At 39.5% G+C, this 26,635-nt stretch overlaps 1 protein-coding gene across 1 annotated transcript; it reads left to right on the top strand.

The window, feature by feature from the left end:
* The first annotated feature begins 24,365 nt into the window (after nucleotides 1–24,365).
* LOC126597712 (mitochondrial import receptor subunit TOM7-1-like) lies at nucleotides 24,366–24,911 on the top strand. The gene has a single exon (XM_050264522.1). It carries the CDS (start codon nucleotides 24,435–24,437, stop codon nucleotides 24,654–24,656), a length of 222 nt encoding a protein of 73 aa, XP_050120479.1. The 5' UTR covers nucleotides 24,366–24,434; the 3' UTR covers nucleotides 24,657–24,911.
* The last annotated feature ends 1,724 nt before the right edge of the window (nucleotides 24,912–26,635 follow it).

Genomic DNA, 26,635 nt, shown 5'->3' with positions numbered 1-26,635 from the left:
AAGATAAAGTACAAGAGTGAATCAAGGGTAACTTAACGCTCCGCGCCTCTGATAACCGCACTGCTACCCCCACCTACGGACTTCTCGGAGTCTACTCAAACCTGTCACCTGTATGATCAATGCCTACACCATTGAAATAGTGCATCGGGCAAACATCAACCCGGATAAGCTGCGAAGCTCGTGTGAGGGACAATAATACAAAATATGTGACACAATAATAAAACCAACCATTAATCACAATTTATAAACCTTGAATATCAATCATGCATGAGAAATCAATACCAACCCTTTGAAAACTTCGAATGAGTTACCCAGACATTCAACGATTCATCTGAACCAATCACAATATCTCACAACCATATTCTCATACAACACAGCAAAAAGTAAGGTTAAAGTGACATAGTTCGGTCGAAGCCTACACCTTTAAAGCTATCTCAAACCAAACTTAATGAAGCCCAAGGTGGATATGATCCCAGACCATCACTCAACAGAATCACAGAGTATGAGGGATTCCGGATCATCTCTTAACGGAATATGAGTGAATACAATTCCAGACCATCACTTAACGGAATCACAGAGTTGGAGGGATTCCGGACCATCTCTCAACAGAATCCTAGTGGATACGATTCCAAACCATCACTCAACAGAATCATGGAAGGTTAATAACCAAAATGTATAACGGCTCAAAGAAATGAGACGAGCACAAGTTACTTAATTTACAAAAGCTCAACCAAGGGAAATAAGGAACAAATACTAAATTTAGAACGAATCAACGAAGCGGAAAATGAAACAATATCGAAGCAACAAATCCCCACCACAATGGGTTAACAGCCCATCATTAGCCTTCACATTGCATCACATCATACCAATCAAACAAATCAAACCATATTTCAGTATACATACGTCAAATCTCATTTCATAACTTGAATCCATGGCTAAGCATTAAAAATAACAATTCAATAGAAAACATATATATATAAAACCAAGTCATATCCACACAGGATAACAATTACGAAAAAAAGGTAACCACCAATATCACATATGTTAAAGTCACTCACTTGGAGTCCGCGCTAATGCACCCTAGCATGAGAGTCAAGGCATCACGTTCTATCACCGCCTAAACAAGGTACAAGTCCACATTTAGATTTCCTTCGATAATTCACTTACTTAAAAACTCTCATATGTCTCCCACAACAACATTTAATGAGGAATGAACCGGTATTCTAAGGTAGGGTCCATGATCTTACGTCACTTATTCCGTAAGATCCAATCACTATATTTTCACTTGTAAGTCCCTAAGGTCCTTAAAACAATATCTACCATAGCATAATAAAATTGGTGTTAATACAATGGTAAGATCGTCAATTGTTAAAATAATCAAGTGGTGGACCTTATTGCTAATATACTCAACCAACAACATTTCATAAATTGAATGTCACACATCTAAAATTTGACTTTTTCCAAAAATTATCAAATTTAACAAGAATGAAGATCTCAACAAGTAAAGTAAACTTTATACCTGAGGCCGAGTCCAATTTGGCCGGGAAGGCCCTCAAATTGGCTCGCACCCGTCGAAACCCTAAGGTGGTTGTTCTTCAATTCTGCTTCCTTGGTGTTCCTACACCCCAATCACCAGTTGGGTCTTGTTCCTAGGTCCAAGGGAAGTTGATTAAGGGTGATGGTGAATGGTGATACTCATTGGAACGACAAATCGCCATCGAAAATCCCCAGGTTCTCCGGTGGAGTTTTACCCAAATTAGACCTTAAAAATCCTTGATTTTTGGTGGAGATTGAAGGAAGAAGATAGTTGAGCAAGTCACAGGTGAATGAGATAGGAAAATCAGCTGAGAAATGGAGAAATTGGCCAGAAATTGGCCGGTTTGAAAATGGGTTGGTGGAGCCACGTGGTTCACGAAATAGGGGGGAAAAGTGTCACTTCCCTCCTCCGTAATAGGTCCTTTTCTAACCCTCTAAAATCTAATTGGTTTTTTTTTTCTTCTTTTTTTCTATAGTTCACAACTTCAAACGTCCGTAACTATACCATTATAATTCAGACTCGCAAACGGCTTTCGCCTATGCGTTCGTGGATTCAAGATCTATTTAAAAACACTAGTTGTAACTTTGAAATATCAACGAAAGATAAGGATTGACTATAAAACTTCCAACTCGATAACTAATCAATTACTAAACTTATAATTAGTGGAATTAAAATTAACTAATAAAGATCACATAATCGCGAAATACAAATTTAAAGTACGAAATACGTAATAAATGATGAAATTCCAGGGATGGGATTTCACATCTTCACTCTTCCCCAAAGCCTCCTTATATAGTGGTCGGGAAGAGTGTACAAAGATTGAAAAGCCCATGAAAATCCCAAGTATATTCTAATATGATTACCTCTTGATTTTCATCTAATTATCACATAGATAATTAGGAGGTTAATATCCTCATGTGGGTGGAATATCCCTTGATATTTATTTATCCCATAAGATAAATCCTACATCTCCTACTCACCCATATAGGGTGTGGTATAGTCTCAATCAACACACTTAGTTCACATCCATTCTCCTCATACAGGAAATAGAACGCGCGACCTTGTGATAAAGAACGTACATAACTAGGAGCACTGTCATTAAGCTATCACTTAACTAACAACAGTGCATCACTAAAAAATTCATCGCTTTATGCCCCAGATTGTTCGTCACACACCAGACTTGACATTCTTTATCCCTAGTTATGAAATAAAGAATCGGGATGGGTTGTTACAATTTTTGTCCATGGAGCTCATCTCTTCCTCCATTGTAGTTATCCACTTTTCATTGGCTATTTAAGACAACACTTCTTTGTAAGAAGAAGGTTCGTCTTCCTCTGAAGGTATGCAAATGTAGGCCTCCCCATCAACCTCAAAATGACGTTTGGGAATGTGACCTCTCTTGCTTCTTCGAACTATGTGACCATGAATTTCAGAGGATATGCTCTCATCATTGGGCGTATTCTCTTAAGTGTTTACTACCATTGGGTTGTGTACTCCCACTCGGATCAAGTCCTCCTACATCATATTCAACTACCATTGGATTGGAAATTAATTCCCCTCATTCGCTTAAGGATGTTACAAGTTCTTCATCTTTCTCCAACTTATGGAGATCAAGGTTTTTGACAGTATTGTCAAGTTTTAGGAAGTTATTCTTTATGAATTCCACATCACGTGAATCAATCTCAGTTCTCCCTCCATTTGGATGTTCACCATACATCACAGAACCTTTAGAGTTTTCACAATATCTTATAAAGATATGTTTATTTGCTCTAGGACCCAACTTTCCAAACTTATGTGATTGATTATGAACAAATCCAACACAAACCCAAGGACGCAAATTACCCAGATTGGGTTTTACATCATTCCAAAGTTCGTATGGGGTTGAGGGGATCGTCTTTGAAGGCACACGGTTAAGGATATACGTCGCAGTCAATGCATCACCCCAGAAAGATATGGGGAGATTTTCCTGCTCCATCATAGACCTTATTATGTCTTATAAAGTTATGTTTCTCCTTTCAGCAACACCATTTTGTTATGGCATGTAAGGAATAGAAAGTTGTATGCGTATCCCCTTACTTTCACAAAAAACCTTGAATTGGTCAGACAAACACTCGCGTCCACGATCAATGCGAAAAGCTTTTACAGTATTTTTATTTTATTTTATTCTCAACCTCAGCTACGAAGCAATTGAAACTATCTAAAGCTTCATAGCAATAAGCGTTCAAGTACACATAACCATATCGTGTGTAATCGTCAATCAATGTCAGAAAATAAGAGGCACCATGACAGGCCTTCACGCTCATTGATCCACAGATGTCAAAGTGGATTAACTCTAACAGTTGAGTAGCTCGAACAGCCTTTCCAAAAAACTTTCTAACTGTTTTACCAGCTAAACAAGGCTCACATACATGCAGATTAACATTAGTGAGTGACCCTAACATGCCTTTTCTAACTAACCTTGTCATTCTATCTTGCCCTATATGACCTAATCTAGCATGCCATGTTTTAGAATTAACATGTTTAATAACAGTTACTAAAGAAGTAGAAGAACAAGAATCAATCAAATCCAAGCAAACAAAATCATTCTTTATTGAACCATATCGAATTTCAACTTGATCTAAATAGATCACAAGTCTAGACAGGCTTAAGTAAAAACAATATCCTTCATATAAAAGTGCAGTCACTGAAAGTAAATTAAATTGCATTCCAGGGGCGTGTAAGACATCATGTAGAAGTAGTTGATGCCCAATGCTTAGTTGAAGTCGATACGCACCAACTCCCAAAGCTTCTGTACAACTTCCTTCACCCACGTACACCCAATATGACTTTGCTGGAAAGCGTTGATAATTTTCAAACCCCATTGTATCTCGTGTCACATGCTTGGTTGCTCATGTCTCTACAATCCAATTGGCGGACATACGAGCAACATGTATATGCGAATATACATAAACAATGATAGATTTAGGCTTAGGGATTACCTTTCAATTCAGCTCAGTGCAATTACGAGTGCAGTATCCCTTCTCTTTATAGTTAAAGCATGTTGACTTAGATTCGTCTTTCTTGCCACGTTTACCTCTATGGGCCTTGATCTTATTAGAATTAGGAGCAAGCTTTGCATCCTTTTTCTCAAACTTGGTCTTACCTTTTCCTTTGAACTGGTTATCCTTTTTAGACTCACCTTGAGTCAAAAGGACAGTACTTTAGGTCACCACTCGACACTCACCTTCCTAAAAACATGACGCGAGATGTCATGAAAGTTCTTAATTTGATCATTATGCGTCATGATCTGTGTAAGGGTATCCCACAAGTCTGGGAAGGACCTAATCATAGCTTGGACTTGCTATTCATTGGTGAGTATACTCCCAGCAGCTTTCAAATATCGTATCATGTTGGACATCTTCCTAAGATGTTCAGCTACAGAGTGCTTAGGATCCATCTTGTAAACCTCAAACTTCAACACTAGACTTCTCAGCCTAGTAGTTGAAGTTCCACCAAAAGCAAATTTCAGCTGGTCCCACATCTCCTTGGCGGTCGAGTACCCTTCATATTGACTAATAAGATCATCATGCATGCTACTTAACATAGTAAAGTGCACACTTCAATCTTTCTTGAACCAAAATTCATAAGACCTTACTCTAGCCGTATGCTAAGCCGCAGTGGTTCCATCTTTCTCAAGATTAGGCTCATCCACCGAAGCCTCCAAAGGCTCCAAGAGCTCTTGTTCATTGAAAAAATATTAGATCTTCCTATGGCAAATATCATAGTTGGTTCCAACCAGCTTTTCTCCTTTGGTCAAATCAACAACATTTTTGGCAGCCATTTCTTTCTACAAGGGTGAAATAATTTTGACATTATTAATTACATATCTTACATTTATTTATTTCAAAAACTCATTAGAAAATATTTCACTTTTTCTCCTAGGTTGAAATTGAAAAATCTGCTAAGTCGCTCGTAATTACCATTCAATTCTAAAAGTCAAGATCGTATTTTCTAATTATTTTTTAAATAAATCTTATTTAAACATTATTATGTTTTAAGCTTTTCCATTTTTCATGCAACATCCAATTGAGTGCACAACGATTAGGGTTTTTAGATAATGGGCTTGACATGTGGGCCTCTGTAAGAGCGGCCATGTCAAATCCGGGAAGGATGGCAGCGCGAAGCTTTTAAAAACCGAACCTCTTTGACACCCAAAGTGTCTCCTTAAAGATTTTTCCTAGACACCACATCAAATAAGAGGTGACCATTAGTGAACCCTAGTCTAATTTCATTATTTTTTATTAATTAGGTAATCTTTTTTAAATATTCTCCTAAAGAATATTCCTTTCTAATTTAAAATGATCAATCAACATGAGCAAATTTGATAGACATTATCTCTTTTTGATTTTCCTAAAATCTTGGCATGTGTTGGATATATATTTTTTAAAACGGTTAATTAAGAATGTTTCCTTAATTTTAGTAAATTAAAAACGTCTCTAATACCAAACCTAAATATACACTTACGTAGGTCAGTGAACCATAATGATTCACTCGCCAGCCGTGTCCCAAAAATACGGCCCACACGCCGGCCAAAACAGCAGTGCAAAATTAATTAATTAATTAAATTATTATTATTATTAATTAATTTAATATTGCGTGAACCCACTCGTCGTGGGTGGTGTATAACACACGCGTGCCGCCTTCTAACGGTCTGATGCAATTCTTTTGACATCCGTTGGATTGAACTCCCTGAGATGAATTCGATGGTGTAGCTAGCATCCACAAAAGCCTAGAGTTGTACTCGTACTTGCTTAGGTCGAGAGTGGAAGAGATGAACAACTGTTCATCATCTTCTCCCAAAAAATCTGGAATTTCTAGATTTTTCACTCTCGCAAGGCATTTTTACAGAGGCCATAACTTAGCGAATATGCATCCGTTTTATGTGTATTTTATACCGTTAGAAAGATCATATTATCATCTACAATTAAATCTTGTTTGGTGAATTCCAAAAACAACTCTAACCGCACAAAAAAAGGGTCGTAAAAACCTTGAAAATTTTCGTTTTTTCATGCTATTACGAAACTAGGGTTTCAATTATCTCTCTAACCACTTGGTTTTTCTTTACCAAATTTTAAACATAGTCTCATATGAATGTAAAGAACATAACCCAAGCATTAAAACCCAGAAAAAATAAGCATGGCAAAAACGAAAATTTTAAAGACAAGCATTCATGGCATATTCATATATATCTCATGCTTTCAAGGTTTTCATACATGACATATTCATCTATATCTCATGCTTTCATGCGAGGAGTGTGTGAGTGGCTTTGATACCAAAGTTGGAAGACTATAAATGAATTCGAAAGACGTGTGTACCTTTTATGTGAAAGCTTGAATATCAACACGCTCCTACAAATACGAACAACTATTATGACCCTTTGTGCACGTCTAGAACCTTGCAGGTCATCGGGTTGGCTATGGTATGTCAAGTTGCCCCTTGGTTTTCGCCTCCCAAGACCTAGAGCCAAAAGTGATAGCTCTAAAGACCTAACTAGAATATTTGAATTGTTGAAAAGCTTGTGTTTTTTGTGTCTTCACTCTTCCCCAAAGCCTCCTTATATAGTAGTTGAAAAGAGTGTACAAAGACTGAAAATCCCATGAAAATCCCAAGTATATTCTAATATGAATATCTCTTGATTTTCATCTAATTATCACATAGATAATTAGGAGGTTAATATCCTCATGTGGGTGGAATATCCTTCGATATTTATTTATCTCATAAGATAAATCCTACAAAAACAACCAAGAATCAAGGGAGATAAGGTTGGATACGGTGTCTATTCCAGATCTTAATGAGATGGCGGTGGATGATGAGGATGTGATTGACAATCATTTGGCAATTATGCCAAATGAGGGCCTTATTCTTGATTCTCAAGGTCAACGGGAGATGATGGCAGATCCAAAATGACTTTCTTTGCAATTAATGGGACATCATGTCAAGCATATTTTTGGGGACTCACATTGGGGAAAGGTTGTAACAATGGACAACTTGCAGATTTCGACCCAAGGGCCGGAAGATCCATTTATTGGAAGAATAAGTGATGACCCTCGCCGCTCAGTGGGTACTGAAACGGGGATCACAAGAGAGTTGACAATTGGGTGTGCCCACCCAATTGGTTTGGATGGGCTGTCGGGGTCTGACCCGGTTGGATTGGATATGTTTATTTTTGGGAGTGGGGGCTGTGACAATGCTATTAATTTGAAGTCTAAACTAGCCTATGGCAAAGGTAGACGGGCTTCAAAAAGAAAGAAGACTAAACTTCCTAGTCTTGGCAAAAGGTTTGTCCGTGAGCCAAGGTGGGACTGCGAATTTGCGAGAAACATGCCACTAAGCGAAGAGTAGTGGATGAGGTGTCATTGAATTCCATAGCGGCCAAGGCTGATAGGTATTGGTCCCGCCGAACCCAATGAGCTGCTTAAGCTGGAATTGCAGGGGGCTTGGAATCTCCATGCAATTCGGGCACTAAAGAGGCTTGTCTTCTCTAAAGATCCCATGGTAGTTTTTCTATGTGAGACGAAGAGTTCGAGAGACCATATGGAAAGACTAAAGTTACAGTTAAGGTTTGATTGCTCCTTTATCGTTTCGAGTAGAGGTAGTCCAGGTGGTTTGTATGCGATGTGGAAAGACGAAGCTAACTTGCTTTTGCGCTCCTATATGAACAATCACATTGATTTCGAGGTTGGTGGCGTAGGAGAACTTAACCATCGGAGACTCACATGTTTTTATGGTTTTCCGGCAGAAGTTGATAGACATAAATCATGGACTTTACTTGGGCAACTGCATGCTAACTCTTCTTTGCCATGGTATTGTATTGGTGATTTTAATAAAGTTTTACAGACAGATGAACAAGAAAGGGGTGATCTGCGATGTGAGAGACAGATGGCGGGTTTTCGTAATTGTCTAGCACGTTGTAGTCTCATCGATATGGGCTATTGGGGGGAACAAGTTCACCTGGGCTACGACTCGGGGATGAGGCATTAAAGTTCATCTTGAAAGAGCCATTGCTTCACAAGAATGGTTGGATTTATTCCCAAAGTTTAAGGTGGTACATTTGAAACCCACGACTTCTGATCATGTACCTATTTTAATGAAGTGGGTGGTGAAGAAAAGGGTGAGGTTTAAAATGATGTTTCGTTATAAGGAGGGATGTTCTAGCCGTGAGGGGTGTGCTGAGATAGTGAAGGCTGGTTGGCAATCAGCATTCTCGGGGTTGCCAATGTTTCAGGTTACTAAAAAAATTAAGGGCACTCGGGTTCAACTGTTAAAGTAGAAGGATCGATTCCCTCTGAACTTGCAGCTACGGAGGATAAACTATATTCTTTGTTTGGGCAACCATTTACGGAGACGACTGTTGCTCAGAGGCAGGAGTTGTATTCCAAACTCCACTCACTTCTGGCGCAAGAGGAGGCATTCTGGAGACAAAGAGCGAAAGAAAATTGGTTGAAGATTGGGGATTCAAATACAAAGTACTTTCATCAAAAAGTTGCGAGACATCAACGACAAAATGGGTCGTATGGTTTGTTTGATGACTCAGGGGTGTGGCATGAGACTAAAGGAGGTATGGAACAAATAATTGTCAATTACTTTACCAATTTATTTGATTCCAGGGGGCTTGGTGCGGTGGATGATGTTTTTCATTGGGTGAAACCCAAAGTCACGGCAGCTATGAACCAGAATCTCCTATTGCCGTTTACGAATGAAGAAATTAAGGAGCTCTCTTCCAAATGCATCCCACAAAAGCCCCAGGGCCAGATGGAATGTCTCCAGGTTTTTATCAGAAACATTGAGCTGTTGTTGGACAAGATGTGTGCGATGGGGTGCGGCATGTGTTGAATTCAGGCCAATGGCTTTGGAAAATTAATTTTATGAATGTCACACTCATTCCAAAGAAAAAAGATCCAATCAAGATGACGCAACTTTGACCTATAAGTCTATGCTATGTGATTTATAAAATTTGTTCTAAAGTCTTGACAAACAGGCTTAAACAAATTTTGTCGCAAGTTATTTCTCACTCCCAAAGTGCATTCGTCCTGGGTAGGTTGACTTCGGATAAACACTTGGTGGCATCAGAAATTGCTCATTATATGTATAAGAAGAAGAGTGGTTGAAATGGGGTTATGGCACTCAAATTGGATATCAGTAAAGCTTACGATCTGCTTGAGTGGGAGTTTCTTGAACAAATGATGAGAAAATTGGGCTTTGCGTGGATTCAGCTAATTATCTTATGTGTGACACAATTTCTTACTCATTTAAGCTTAACGGCAAACCTGTGGGGTATGTTTTTCCTAAATAGGGTATCCGCCAAGGTGATTTGTTGTTCCTTTTTTTGTTCGTTATTTGTGCGGAGTGCCTCTTGGCTTTGTTTGATGTGTGGGAACAACAAAAAAGGATTTGTGGTGTGACAATTTGTGTTGGTGCTCCTACTATTCATCACCCTTTGTTTGCCGATGATAGTTTTGCATTTGCTCGGAGCTCTTTGAACGAGTGTATACAAGTGAAAAGCTTGCTGGAAACTTATAAGAAAGCTTCGGGACAAGCAATGAATTTTTCTAAAAGTTGTGTCGCATTGAGTGGGAACGTGAATAAATTTGATGGGCAACTACTAGTTGATTGTTTGGGTGTGGCGAGGGTTGAGTAGGGCTAGGCAAACGGGTCCTGGACCCGCGGGTAGGGGCGGGTAATGCGGGTACGGGGCGGGTACGGGGCGGGTACAGATATTGTAAATTCAAAAGGGGGCGGGGCGGGGCGGGTACAGGTAAATAACGGGGCAGGGCGGGTACAGAAATGGGAAAATACGGGCCCCCGGCCCGGACCGTTGATTCCTACCTTGATTTCCTACGTTGATTTCCTACCATTGATTTCACCCTCTCTCTCTCTCTCTCTCTCTCTCTCTCTCTTATTCTTGTCCGAGACTCCCAAGACTCTCATTCTCAGACTCACTTCCTCAACTTTCCATTCTCTCGATCTCTCCTCCCTCGATCTCTCCTCCTTGAATCTCCTTCAACCTTCCAACATGCAAAATCTCCTTGAATCTCCTTTATCGCCGCCACCATCATCATCAGACCTCGATCTAGGGTTTACACTGAGGCTTCGCCGTCGATGAGCTAGGGTACCGGGAGGTGGGCCTGAGAACTAGGGTTTACACTGAGGCGGTGTCGGCGATGCTTGAATCCGACAGCAATTGATCCATTTCTCTCTCAATTTGTCTGATTCGTTCTGTCAGAGTCCTCTCGAGTCCTCCACTCAATTTCTCAGGACGACGCTCATCCGAGAAGGAGAAGAACCTCAAGCTCTTCCTCAAAGCAAATTGGACGAGCGCGCGGCCAAAAACACCATCGCCAACACCGCCAACCTCACCGTCGTCATTCACGAGGTACTCAATCGTTGATTTTCTTCTTCTTTTTCTGCTTAATTTTTGGGGTTTTCCGATTTAAATGCATGCAATTCATATTTCATAATCCCGCGATGTATACTTTTATTTTACTTATTTTGTTGTTCTTGAATAATTCCAGGCCGTGGTTACTAATGGATCCAGTTTTCTGATTTGTCTCCGGCGGCTCTTCAACTGGTAGTCTCGGTGGGATACTGAAAATTAGAGAGAGAAAGAGAGGAAAAAAAAAAAAAACGAGTACCCGTTGGACCCGTAGGAACCGGCCTGTTTTATACGGGTCGGGTTAGGTCCGGTTCTCATTTTCAAAATAGCAAAACCCACCCCGGCCCGGCCCGTTGTATTTTCAAACGGGTCCGGTCCGATCCCTCCAATTTTGGGCCCGGCCCGGCCCGTGCCCAGCCCTAGGGTTGAGCACCATGATTGTTATTTGGGGCTTCCGGTATTTGTGGGGAAATCGGAAAAAAAAACCTTTGCTTATCTAAAAGACAAATTATGGAAAAAAAAAGGGAACATTAACAAAAAGCACTCTGTACTGTTCACTTTAACGAAAAACTATATTTTTACACTAAAAAGTCAATCCTAGTACTATTCACTTTACCCTTTATTTTGTCCTTATCATTAAAACTCAAAGTTTTCAAGCCATTTTCATTAGTTTTCCTAAAAAAAAACTCAATGGTTGAAGAGGAAACCGGCTGAGTAGTGTTGGGAATGAGATTTTGATTAAAACAGTGGCTCAAGCAGTACCGTTATATACAATGCAAACCTTTTTACTTCCTAAAACGCTATGTCAGGAGTTGAACAGTATGGCTGCCCAATTTTGGTGGGGGCGTGAGGCTGGCAAGAGGAAAATCCATTGGGTCAATTGGAGAAATTTGTGTAAATCCAAGAGTGAAGGGGGCTAGGATTTAAAGACCTTTATGCTTTTAACCTTGTGTTACTAGCTAAACAAGGTTGGAGATTTATTCATCACCTATCCACTCTTGCACCCAATTGTTTAAGACAAAGTACTTCCCGGACACTGATTTCCTTGATGCCTCGGTGAAGAAGAATGCGTCGTACATTTGGAGAGATTTTTCAGTGTGATCGACACACAGGGTTGTACACCACGTGTCACTATACAAATGGTGGGATATGTGTGTTAAAAAGTTAATAACTTAAAAAATAAAATTTCACACCACTTATATAAAAACACGTGGTGTACCACCCATATTCCCGTCACAATAAAAAATTTCTCCCTCTGGAGGAGTATTGTGGAATCCCGAATGATTATTCGGAAAGGCACTAGGTGGCGAGTGGGGGATGGCCTTAAAATTAGAATTTGGGGTCATAGTTGGCTGCCTCAAGCTTCCTTTTTTAAGGTCTTAAGTCCTATCCCGATGGGTTGGAGTCATGAGTTGACGATACGTAGTTTACTTATCGATGCGGAGAAGACGGAATGGAATGCATCTTTAATCCGTGGTATTTTCAGTGAGGATAAAGCAACCCTAATTTTAAGTATTCCTTTAAGCTTATTTCTCCCACGGGATGTTTTGATTTGGACAGCAAAAAAGAAAGGAATCTTGACAACCAAGAGTGCCTACCATGTGACGCGTTCGTGCAGCGATGTTTGGGGGATACACCTAGTGGTTCGGCATTGAGTGCCAACGTCAAGTTTCTGTGGAAAGCGTTGTGGAGAGCCCAAGTCCTTGGAAAAATCAAGATAGGTGTGTGGTGGTGGTGTTGGATTGCCATTCCAACTCTGCAAAATTTGTTGATACGCAAGGTTATGTCGGAGGCAATTTGTATGTTCTGTGGTAATGACCAGGTACGAGGACGAGTGCAATTTTGTTATCTAGTGCATTGGGCTTGCGGACTGGTAGGGATTTGTGTGAGGGGTTCGTGGATTGGATCGCTAGGATGGCCTCTTCGTTGTCAAAGGATAGATTTGAGTTGTTGTTCATGGTGTGTACAAAGCCGGCCCTAAGAGTGTGCAAAAGATGCCACCGCACAGGACCTCCGATTGAGAAAGCCCCCAAAAATTTCTTTACATGTACACATATACATATAAATATGTTAAATGTGGAATAGAATGCCAAACTTATCTGCAAGCGGTAGTGCTTTAGACTTCATACCCTTTCACCGAGGAGCGGGGTTCAATTCCCTATGGTTTTGCTTTGGAATTTCTACTTTTTGCATATTATAAACTTGCAGACAAATTTACACAAAAACATTCAACTTGTTTCGAACTCAAAACCTTTTGAAGATAGAAAACACTCCTATAAAACAAACTTATTTTTGGTTCACTAATTTGTAATATTTCAATTTTATTGAATAAAATTTAAAGTTAAGAAATAATAAAATAAAGAAAATACACTATTAGAAAATGAAGGGTCCCGTCTAAATTTTGCACAAAACCCCTAAATTCTCAAGGCCGGCCCTGGGTGTGGAGCATTTGGATTGATCGAAACTCTTTCTTATGGCGGAGTGTAGTCTCGAGTCCAAGAGATATCCATTTCAGAGTGCAGTCGTGGCAGACAGAATATTAAAAGTGGCATGGAAGTGAACATGGCTAAAAGATGAAAGAGCCTCAGAGGTGGTGTAAACCAGATCAAGGGTGGCTGAAAATTAATTTTGATGGGGCATGGGATGGGCATCGTCAAATGGGTGGCTGCGGAGTGGTGTTAAGGGACAGAGGAGGGGAGTTCGTGGCTGCTAAAGTGCAGCGATTTGAGGATGTATGCTCACCGTTGCTGGCCGAGAGCTTGGCTGCTCATGCAGCAGCAGAGTTTGTGCAGAAGTGGAGGGATGCCCAGCTGCAACTAGAAGGAGAGGCCTTAATGGTGGTGGCAAGTATTCAAAAGGATGCTAGCGCCAATTTCACTCAATTTGGCCATATCATTGATGATTCCCGACGCTTATTGTGCAATATTTCCCAGGGCAAGATTAACTTTTGCAAACGGGAGGCTAATAAAGTGGCTCACCGTCTTGCAAGGTTTAGCCTCACCTCCGTTCTTGACGTGGCCTACTTTGAAGACCCCCAAGATATTATTTAGATGTTCTTGTAGAAGATAAAATTTAATTTATGTTTATGTTTTTCCATTAGACGAGTTTGATCCCGGCAAGTTTTTTTATCGAAGCCCATGTTATGCACCATTCTTCAATTTTATACGTTTTTAACTACTATAAATGAATATTGTACTTCCCCTTAAAAAAAATTGGTACATTATGTAATTAATTTTATTTTGTTACATTAGATCATCCCGTAATTTGAGCATTTCAGGTTTAATTCAAGCAGTAAGGGTGAAGTTAAAATGACTAAATCGTTGTGGACTCAAATTTGATCATTTCTTGCTTACGAGTTTAAAATCATACCCAAACAATCTTAGAAGAACATACTAGATGGTCACGAGTTTTATCTTATAAATGAAATTTGAACGTACCAAAAACAAGTTGAAGTTGTATTGTTTTGCTCAAAATGTGTATTTAGCAATTTATAATCTACTTCCATTACAACAACCTAATTAGTTTATTATTGTTATTTTCATCCATTTTCTTATGGTTATTTATTTTTAATTTTGTCAAATTCTTATGGTTAAATTTCACAACATCCAAGTTTTTATTAAGAATTACTAGTCATATGCACACACGTTATACGTGTGTAATTTAAATTTGTCTACTATTTGTTATAAAAATATTTATATCACTTCTTTAAAAAAAAAACTTGAAAAAAAAAATTTGGGTGTGAAACTTTGAAGAAGGGATTAAGGTTTAAAGTGGGAGACGTGGGTTTAAAGAAAAAACCTCCTCCATTTTTTTTTTTTAAAATAGGATATGTTATCTTCACATGTCTGTGAGGTTCGTGTAAAAAACAGAAAATTTGAGTGGTATGTAATAACTGTTATGAACTTCTTATTTAAGTGTGATTGTGTAAATCTTAAATTAGATTTGATTTTAGTTATTCTTCTCTATTAGGACTTAGATTCCTTGGAGGAGAAGGATTTCTTCCATCCCTTATTACTATAAATAAAGGCACCGCGTAGGGAAAATAACACATCCTCTACACAACCCTACAAACTCATCTCTCTCTATTCTCTTTGTGTCGCCGACCCTCTCTCCCTTGTCAGTTAAATATAGGCCACAACACGTTATCAGCACACTCCTACTGCTGCGCTTAGGAATCTGACGTGGAAGTTGTCTACATCAAACCAGTTCATCAATATCATCACACAATCATGTTCTTTCAAAATAACGGTTTGTATCTCGATATTTTTGCAGCCTTGGTAGCATGAACATTCACCATAATGCATGACCAAACTTTACGTTTTTCGAATTTTAGATTCTACATAAATTGTATATGCATTATATCCATAATTGTTGAATTAAGTGAATTTGATATTTGCCATGAATTGCATCAAATCTATGTCCATGCATTAAAATTATTTGATTAAATATGCATTGAATTAATCTAGAAATTGAAAAAAAATTAATAAAATATAGATTAGGGTTTCTTTCAAACCTCTTCACCAAGTGAGCTGCGGCTGTCGGGCCACCAAGCCCAGCATACTAGGCCAGCAGCCTGGCCCGCTAGAGTCGAGCCAACCCACGGAGCCAGCAACTCCACGCCCCATAACCCATAACCCAATGCCATCATCGACGTCACCATTGATTTTTGACAAAAGCATGGCCTGCAGCCATACCCAGCCTCCACGGCTGCAATTCTCGACGACCTGAAGTCGTTGATATCATAATCGTGGCCGAGATTCTTCGTAATCTCATCGGAGTTCGAAAACCCTAACTCGAACCCGAAGGTTTCTTGGATTGTTGGCTTTGAGATTTCACTGTCTATCACCTGGAAAAGGTTCTACGGTGAACCATGGCCTCAAGACCGTCGTCATAAGCGACAGGTCCGGCGAGCGCACCCAACATACGGCTAGGATGTTTCTGGTCCAAAACCAAGCCCACATGGGCTTTGGCTCTTCTCGACCTAACCTAAAACCCAGCATTGGTTTTTTGGGGCTTGTATGCTGCAGCCCATAGCAACTCCTCCCTTCAGCCCACTTGAGACACCAACCTATGTGGCTTCAGTGGCCCCGTGCATGACACTGCACCCAATCCCAGCTCTCTGCTGGAGAATCAATGCACTGCAACACGTCCCACTTGATCCACGCCTATCTGGGCCTCTGGAATATTGGGGCTGAAGTCCCCCTTGGCCTGATCAACCCATTCTAGCCCAATTTCTGGGCCTGGACCTCACGACACAAATTTGATAAGCCTACCCGTGGACTTTGGTCCATATTTTGGACCTCGAGGTTTAATTGTTTTTTTTTATAGACAATTTGGGTTTTATAATTTTTCACCCGCACTTTAATTTTGACCCGAAGTCCAAATAATTAATTCAATTATAATTTTAGACCTACAAATCTATTTGCATATTTTATTGTTGCATATTTCTGTATATATATTTGTGTTTGCCAATAGGAAAATATGAACCTAAAGATCATAATTATTTCAAAACCTGAAGTTTCTAGAAACATGTCTTGTTTGAAAACCTGAAGTTTTCTTTGAAAACATCACCTATGAAAACTCGAAGTTTTTTTCATGAAAATTTAAACCAATACATGTCTATGTGAACCTGAATGGTCTACTCCTATATGAATGGATTGATTTTTTCTCCATTCCACTAACCACATCTTGTCCATTTATTTTGTGATAGGAACATGTCGAATTTGAACAAACTCAATTTCATTGCTTTAGAGGTCTCTAGAAGAAACTACCTCAAGAGGTTGCAAGACGTGAAGCTCCACCTCACCGCAAAGAATTTGCATCCCGCCATTGAAGATGAGACAGACAACCCGGTTGGCGAAGCTGAGAAAGCCACTGCCATGCTCTTCATCCGAAGACACATTCATGATGCAATGCAAATTGAGTACCTTTCTGAGGAAGTACCACGAGTACTTTGGGTTGCATTGGCTGATTACTTTGATCACCAAAATGACACCTTTTTGCCTGAAGCAAGATGATAGGAGCATATTTATGCGACTTAGTGAGCTTGTTCTTATGCATTTACGTTGTGTTTTCTTAGTTAAAGTGGTCTTTTAAGCTAGTTTCATGTGTTTTCAGATTTTAAGGGCAAAGTATGCAAAACGATGCAATTTGGAGCCTTTTGGAGCAAGATTGAGCTTGGAATGGATATCATGTGCTTGGAACGAAATGAATGGACAAGAACGGAGGAGTCCTAGTCAAAGATGGATTCCTAGAAGAATAAGGATTCCTACTCAAACAAGGTTTCCTACTTGAAGTAGGAAAGTTAAGCCTAAAGTTTCCTATTTTGGGTTGATCTTTCCTAAACCTAGATGGCCTTAAGTTCCAGAGATTTTGAAGGTTTCCTAGGCATTTTTGGACACAAAGAAAGGTTCTAGAATATTTTTCCATAGGTGCCGCACCAATTTCAGCAAGGAGACCTATTTTCCTTGCCTTGCAAGGCTTTCTAGAAGCCTTATCCTTTCCTCCTTATCCTTGCTGCACCTTCTTGGCCTTTTCCCTTGAGGATTCTGATTGTTTAAGCCTTTTTCTTTGTGGATTTGGATTTTGCAAGTCCATATCTGATTTCCCTAGGGTTTTATGAGCCTATATATATTCTTATTCACCCCTTGGCTGAACTACCACCTCCCATAAATCATCATTCACGCCAGAAACCTAACCCCCTTCTCTGCCGCAGCCTTCCATCACCATTCTCCATAATTCCTGCCAAAAACCACCCCTTGCCGCACCACCAATCCATCCTAAACACCACCACACTATCCCCCATCCATTCTACACCATTCATAACCCCAAAACCTGTCCCCAAGTTTTGTGTCGCAGCAAGGAGGAAGGAGGAAATCGTGGATGCACCTGTTGTCCAAGTTGGAGTGTCTAGGTGTTCTCTTTCTTTGGATTTTAATGTCTAAATTTGTTTATCTTTGTTTTGTGAGTATGAGAACTTAAACCCCCCTTGGCTAGGGGGGGGGGATTCGAAACCATGTTTTATGCTTGCTATATGATTTGATTACTTCTAATTGTGTTTCATAAGTTGTGAATTCAATTTGCTTATCGATATGAATTAAAACTGATTTGTGTGTGTTGGTTGAGAGTGCACGCTTAATTTTCATGCATAAATCTAATGCTAGGATATAAGGGAGTTTCACCTAATCGTTATGAACTTATATTCGCAAGTAGTAAAGGTTGTTGATCACAATCGTGTTAAGTAAATTCTTGGCATAAGTTTCATGCAATTCATAGTAACAAGTGCCTCATCAATGCTTATGGTTTTCATAGAGCTTAATGATTCTTGCTTGTATCTCTATTATGCAATTCATGTAGGGAACTTGTGGGGAATGCTTTGGGTTGTTGTATGCAATCATCCAATTCAATAACTTTAGGAAAATCTGAGGGTTAATTAGTGCAATTCACAGTTAATATGGGGCATTGAGGATTCATAATCTATTGAAAAGCAATTGGAAATCGTTTTGTATGCAAGTGTGACATGTGTGGAGAAGAACCCCTTAGCTAGCTTTCAATCCATTCACTTTAATCAAATTCGTTTTAAAATCTGTTTTAGTTTACAAAGTGTGTTTTGTTTTCAATTTCATCAAAATCAAATCCCCCTTTATTTTGAAGTGTTAGATTAGTTAGAAATCAATTTAGGTTGTATTTTTAAGTGTCTTGAGTCAAGTTCTAACCTATTTTCGTCCAAATTTGTGTTTGGTGTTCAAAACTGCCCAGATTGTGTTTTAAGGCAATTTTAAGTGTTTATGTGCTGTTTTGAGTTTTTTGGTTTGTTTTAGTGTTTTAGAGTTTAGTTTTGCATTCGTTGAGTCTAGTTTAGTGTTTTAAACTTTGTTTTTACGTTTTTGAGTCAGTCTTCAAGTGATTTAGCAATCCCTCATAATCCCCGGCCTAGAACGATCCCTACTTACATTATTTACTATAGTTGATAAAAAGAGGGTTTAATTTGTGTGCTTATATATTTCGCATCACAAGACATGACTGGCAGCATCTGCACTTCCAAGACTTTATGTCTATGAATGAATATAATTATGAAGTTTATAGAATATGATCACTTATCAAGGTCTGTAATGAGAACTTGACCGAAGAAGATCTCTTAGAGAAGACCTATTCGACCTTCTCTACCATTAATATTGTCATGCAGCAACAATTTAGGGCTCAAAAGTTCACCAAGTTTTTGGATTTGATCTCTGTTTTACTTATCGCTAAAAAGTAAAATCAGTTGTTGATGAAAAATCATCAAGCTCAACCTACTAGGGCGACTAATGTACCTAAAGCACATTATAACACAAACCAATGCCCAAAACGTCAACATAGGCGTGGTAGGGGTGGCCAGAAGCTACCCCGTCAAGGTCAATAGAGCCAAGGCTCACCTAAGGGAGGAAACCGAGCCCAGAAGCGCCCTAACCTCACTCCCAAAGCCCCAAACTTCAAGAATATGGGTAAAGCACTTGAAACCATGGATGTAGACATGTGCTATTCCTATGGTTCAAATGACCCTTGGTCCCATGTTTGCCATGCTCCCCAGAAGGTTGTAGCTGAATAACATTCTTGTCATAAGAAGTTTGAATCAAACATTGTGCAAGTGGATGAACCGGAGAGTACCAAGATGGAGGTTTTTAACTTTCAAGAGGTTGTTACCCCTATGGAAGATTAGAATCTTAGACATAAACTATTTTCAATTGTATTTCGAAATAATGGGGCCGAATTCCACTATGTGGCCTAACCCCCCTTGTTTTTGGGTTTAATTTTGAAAAATTTTCCTTTATGTTTGGATTATTTGTTGGTGATTTGTTTTTGGATATTAAGTTTTTAATTAATTACTACCCTTGAATACTTGAATTATTTTCAATGGATATTTATTTTTAGAACTTTTATGCATGTAACTGATTCAAATTAATTTTTATTTCTAGGTATGACTAGTGGGAAAGTTAGTTGTCTGGCAGATAGTGCAATCATGCACACCGTTTTGCATGAACGCATCTATTTCACTAACTTCATACCTAAGAATGACACATCTGACAACCCTCTCAAGCCCATCCAACCTAATCGAAAGATACGTTAAACCATGTATAATGTTGTCTAATGGTACAATCTTGACCTTTGTTGAGGCACTTTACTCTTCGTGTTCTGGACGTTGCTGAGTTTCAAGGACATAAGGGATAATAATTACCACGCTGAAACCTATGTAGAAAATGGAGTTGAATTTCTGTGCATAACTTCCTACAAATATGGCCAGAAACGTATTCCAGAGAAGATTGAGCGTATTCCAAGTGGTTTGTATACTACGACCATACGCCCTATAGAAAGCCACTATGTGGCCGGCCCTGGGACCACGCATGAAATTACACCTTGGCATGATAGTTGGGACACCCTGAACAAACAGCGATGTGCCGTATCCTCAAATCATCACATGGGCATCCACTAACACGAAGTTTAAGTTAGATTCAAGGAATCGCATGTCAAACCTACTTTATAGGAAAACTTATTATTAAGCATTCTTATGACAAGATTCATTAGAATCCTCATAGTTTTCTACAAAGGATTCATGGGGACATTTGTGGACCGATTCACCCTCCCTACGGACCATTTAGATATTTTTTGGTTTTGGTTGACGCCTCCATACGTTAGTCACACATGTGCTTGTTGTCCACAATGAACGCTGCATTCTCCAAATTGTTGGCTCATGTTATCAAGCTCAGGGCTCAATACTCTGATTATCCGATCGAATCTATTCGATTGGATAATGCTGAAGAATTCACATCTAAAACTTTTGATGACTATTACATATCAGTTGGGGTTGAAGTTGAACATCCAGTACCCCATGTTCACACCCAAAACGGCCTGGCAAAGGCATTCATTAAGCGCTTACAAATGATTACTCGATCGTTGGTCATACGTACCAAGCTCCTGATCGCTGCTTGGGGGCCATGCAATATTGCACGCAGCCATGTTGGTTCGCCTGAGGCCTCTTGCAACCCAATCATATAACGTCTTTCAGTTGGTTACTGGATACGAACCCGACATATCGCATCTGCACATTTTTTGTTGTGCGGCCTACGTGCCGATTTCATCGCTCTTATGTACAAAAATGAGGCCTCAACAAAGGGTATGAATTTATGTCGGATATGATTCTCCTTCAATTATTCATTATTTAGAACCTTTGACAAGCGATCTGTTTACCACTCATCTTGTGAATTGTCACTTCTATGAGACAGTCTTCCCGTCATTAAGGGGAGATAAGATCGTCAACGTTCCTGAAGAATGACGTGAATTATCGTGGATGACTCCCACTTTGCCTCATTTAGATCCTCGTACCGTTCAGTTCAAAACTGAAGTGTAGCGCATATTAGATCTTCAGAGTGTAGCTCAGAGCATGCCAGTTGCTTTCACTTATTTAGCGCGGATGACAAGATCACATATTCCAACTGCAAATGTGCTTACAAAGATGAATGTACCAAATGTATGATGGACTTCCCTCCTAGAGGCCTGGGACGCCACTTTGGTCGATCCATGTACATTAATGGCTAGCCAATCATCTGCCCCAAACATAAGCGTGGTAAACCACATGGTTCAAAGAATTCACACCCCCAGAAGAGGAAACCCATGACATAGGCCCTTGAAGACCCTACCATAAATCCGACTGTCGCCTACTCAATGTATCCAACTCATGAGGACATTCTAGATTATGGAAGCGTCCTTGAAAAGATGAATCCACCTCCCAAGAATTGTGAGATTTAGTCCATTATGCTAGCTTGGATGATGTTTGTTGTAAAAATGAGATGATCATCGAAGATGCATTAGCATATGTAGTAGCTACTAAGATCATGTTGAGCAATGACATTGAACACCGTTTCGTTGATGAATGTTGACGTAGAACTGATTGGTCAAACTGGAAACAAGCAATCCAAGTCGAACTTGATTCGCTTGCGAAACATAAGGTGTTTGGACCTGTAGCTCCTACTCCTCCACATGTAAAGCTTGTTGGCTACAAGTGGGTTTTCGTTTAGAAGTGTAATGAGAAGAACGAACTTGTGCGTTACAAAGCTCGTCTTGTTGTGCAAGGCTTCTCACAATGCCCCAGGATTAACTATGATGAAACTTATTCAATCATTATGGATGTGATTACTTTTCGCTACCTTATCAGTTTGGTAGTTTTCGAAAAATTGAGTATGTAGCTGATGGACGTAGTAACTGCGTATCTCTATGGGGATCTTGATACGAAAATTTATATGAAAGTTCTCGAATGACTTATATTGACTGGATCAAATATTTCCAAACCCCGGAACACGCTCTCAATTTAGTTGAGGCGTTCACTTTACAGTTTGAAGCAATCAGGAAGAATGTGGTATAACCATTTAAGTGAATGCTTGACTAGTCAAGGATATGTGAACAACGAACTATGCCTTTGTGTGTTCATTAAGAAGTCACATTCCAGTTTTGCGATAGTTGCAGTTTATGCTGATGACATGAACCTTATCGAAACTCCTAGAGAGCTCGAGAGAACTATCACGCACCTTAAGTCAAAATTTGAGATAAAAGATATGGGAAAGACTCAATACTGTCTCGGTCTTGAGATAGAGCACCGTTCGAATGGAATATTAGTTCATCAATCGAACTACACCCAGAAGGTGTTGCGCCACTTTAACGAGGATAAAGTGAATCCTTCGAGTACTCATATGGTCGTTCGATCGCTAGATGCAAAACGAGATCTCTTCCATCTGAATGAGGATGATGAAGAGATTTTGGAGCCTAAAGTTCCTTATCTAACTGTGATAGGCGTTTTATTGTACTTAACTCAATGCACTAGACTTGACATCTCATTCACTGTTAATCTTTTGGCAAAATACTATAATGCACCAAGACGCAAACACTGGACTGGTGTTAAAGACATCTTCCATTACGTTAAGGGTACCACGGATTTAGGCTTGTTCTATCCCAATGGATCCTCAAGTGATGCCTACCCCTTTATCTCGAGTCAATTCTCTCCTTGTTGGTTATGCTAACACAGGATACTTATCTGATCCGCACAAGGAGCGCTCTTAAACAGGTTATGTCTTTACCGTTAGATGCATCACAATCTCCTAGAGGTCAGCTAAACAGACCTTAGTTGCCACTTCGTCCAACCATGCTGGAATTCTCACCCTACATGAAACAACTTGGGAATGCTTCTGGCTGAGAACAGTTATGGGTCATATTCGAAGCTCATGCGTTCTTTACCCCATCATTGACATCTCGACGATGATCTATGAAAACAACGTGACATACATCGAACAGCTCAAGAAGGGCTACATCAAAGGAGACCACCAAGCACATTGTGCTGAAGTTCTTCTTCTCACATCAATAACAAGAGCATCAGAAGATTGAAGTCACGTAAATCCGTTCATAAGACAATCTGGCCAACCTCTTCACCAAATCACTATCGAATACAACGTTTTAGAAGCTTGTTCAAGGAATATGTATGCGTAAACTTTCTAAGTTGTAACACTGCTAGTTCTCTTTGGAATTATGTCAAACTCATGGGGAGTTTCCTAAAGTATACTTGCTTGATTTTAATGCACTCTTTTTCCATACGATTAGGAGCATTTTCCTACTAGGTTTTTGCTACCTAACGAGGTTTTGACGAGGCACCCACCTTAGGTTGATCATATCCCTAATGACGTTCCGTAGACGTTTCATTTTACTTTGCATTTCTCACGCATTTTTCCTTAGCCTATGGGTTTTGTCCCTACTCGGGTTTTACCATAGTCATTGGGTTTTTTTGTGAGACTTACTTCCATATGTAAGTTCCTACCTTATTTAAGAATACCGTGTTCATAGAATCAGTGCCGACAAGTTGACTTCCTCAATTCTACATGATGCCGAATCTACTTGAGTATTTACACACTCAAAGGGGGTGTTATAAACTTCTTATTTAAGTGTGATTGTGTAAATCCTAAATTAGATTTGATTCAAGTTATTCCTTCCTATTAGGACTTGTATTCCTTGGAGGAGAAGGATTTCTTCCCTCCCTTATTACTATAAATAAAGGCATTGTGTAGGGGAAAAACACATCTTATACACAATCCTACAAACACATCTCTCTTTTTTCACTTTGTATCGCCGGCCCTCTCTCCCTTGTCAGTTAAATATATGCCACAACGATAACTAAATTGTCATGTCTTTTAATTTTGTTTAGCTTTGATGAGAGGGTTAGAAAAATAATTTTATAGAGTTTTGATTGACAAATAGAGTTTTATAATAGGTAGTCGCTTAGATGATTTAATTTTTTTCTTTTGTGAGAGAGAAAAAAAAAAAACGACGGCTGTGATGCACGCCACACACAAAGTGGTGTCTGGACACTTGTTAGGGCCCCAACCCCCAAACAAGCGGATCAATATAATTAGGGTTTGAAGAGAGAGAGAGAGGAGCGCAGACTCACACGAGCTCCAGAAGAAAATTTCAATGGCATCGAAGATATCTCTGAAAACCAAGGGCAAGACTCCGGCGAAGGGCTCCAAGGGCTCGGAGGAGCGCTCGGTGGCTCAGTTCGTGAAGGAGTGGAGCACGTGGACCATGAAGAAGGCCAAGGTCGTCACCCACTACGGCTTCATTCCGCTGGTCATCATCATCGGCATGAACTCGGATCCCAAGCCGCAACTTTCCCAGCTGCTCAGTCCCGTCTGATCTGATCCGGGTCGGATCATTCAAATTCCGTGATGGGTTTTCGGTATTGTCTTTAATGGGTTAATGGGTCAGTGCCTATTTGTCGAATCTACATGTTCTGGTTATGGGTAGGAGGTTTTAGGGTTTAGTTATTTGATTTGAGGAATTTTATGTATGCTGGCTTAAACTGACGAATGGGCACTTTTCACTGAGGATTTTGCCTTTTGTTGTTGGATTTATGGAATATATACAATTGGGGTTTCTGCTTCCTAATAATCCAATTTGATTGCAATTTTAAGTCTATGATTCATATTGGGTTTCTTAGTTTTGTGTAATGTTAGTCTTTCTTTTGCGAATTTGGTTGCTCTCTCCTGCTCTTTCGTGTACAATTTGATTGTCTGCCTCTTCTGTTTGGTATTTCTTTGATTAATTTGTGTTCAGGTTCATAAAGTAAACAATTTGAGACCTCGCATTGGCGTGTGATTCTATCGTGCTATTTTTCGAGAAATTGTTGTACTTTCATTGAGTATTTCTCCTTTGCTATGCAGATAGCATTTTGCTTATGTAGGGATGTATGGCAATGGTCGCTAGTTTTTATCCCCAGCATCAGGTTGAAAACAGTAGACTGCTCTATGGTTTTGAGGCATTGAAAAATTCATGATAGTACTAAAACCCTTTTTAGTGTTTGATTTGTTACAAATTTGTGGACCAAGACAAAGGCCCTTATTCTGGATTTATGGCGTTATCCTACCCTAGTACTGCATTCAGGCTAAACCAAAGGGGTCAACCTTGTTGTTTGGTTCCTCAACTGAATCCTTTCATGTCAAACTGAAGGGACTTTGGTTAGATTCCCTCTCTTATTTCAGAATAGAAAAAAAGGGTTTTGAGCTTCTCTTTTTAAGAGCTGACTTGTTCTGCACTATTGAGTAGGAGATTAGTTCATTTGAAATACGAAATATTTTACTGTTCCTGCAAATAGAAGGTTATAATCTACCCCTCATTAGATTGTATTCTGCTCTGTGTTGGTGGTTTTTCTATGTATCTTTATTTCTATTGGATCATATTCTTTCAGTGCATGAAATAGGTAACATTGTCAAATTGTACATGTTTTACAGCATCAATTTCCCAAACTTGATTGCTCATCTCTGTAACTTCACCCCCCTTGTTGATTGCTCATCTCAGAATACCCATCATTACCTCTTCTTTTCTTTACTAGTTTTTGTAAAGCTGTATGATTATCCTACTTAATACCTTGCGACTCTTGGGTTCTCATTCCTGTAATGCTATGGTCTATACCTACACATACACTAGTACACGACATACATTTACGCATATGCATTTCTGTGCATGCATACCGTGGCGATGCAAACTCAAGGATTTACTGATCTCTCAATGAAGATTCTTGTTAGAGTCCACCGTCCACGAGTCTTTCAGTCTCTCATCAGACATATATCTACAATGCATTTCATATTTCTTTTATCAATCGTCAAAGTCATATATCATTCAAATCATATATCATGTATGTACATATTACATCAACCTAGCATAGTACATTTGAAATAATTTATTAAGGCATATTGAACCCACCGAAAGGTTCTTGCTCAGGCATCCCAACTAAATCACACGAATTAACCTCAAAACAAATGGGGTACGAGACACGTTGCAGTTGCTCATTGGTTATTTTATACAATTAAGATTTTCCTCTAAATTTGAGACGAATCACAATGCAGCAAGTGGAAACACCACATTAATAACATTTACTCCCACATTGGCCAAGTCAGAAAAGTCTCTCCAACTTTGCCTCTATAAAAAGTGTAACACCTACTCCCTTCTAAAAGTAATCGTTAATTATTGTTCAACCCTATATTACCACTAACCTCGCCCATGTGACGCCTAAAACAAATTTTGCTAACTTAAGCATGGACCACATTGGTACTCTTCAATACTTACTCTACCTTCCTTGCATGTTGCTTCGCCCGTTTACCCTTGACCTAAGCAGC

Source organism: Malus sylvestris, chromosome 13 (genome assembly GCF_916048215.2).
Source record: "Malus sylvestris chromosome 13, drMalSylv7.2, whole genome shotgun sequence".
Lineage (NCBI taxonomy): Eukaryota > Viridiplantae > Streptophyta > Magnoliopsida > Rosales > Rosaceae > Malus > Malus sylvestris.
This window is presented reverse-complemented; position numbering and strand designations above follow the sequence as displayed.

Coding starts and splice junctions, on each gene's coding strand:
- LOC126597712 (XM_050264522.1), top strand. CDS start 24,435: ATGGCATCGAAGATATCTCTGAAAACCAAGGGCAAGACTCCGGCGAAG.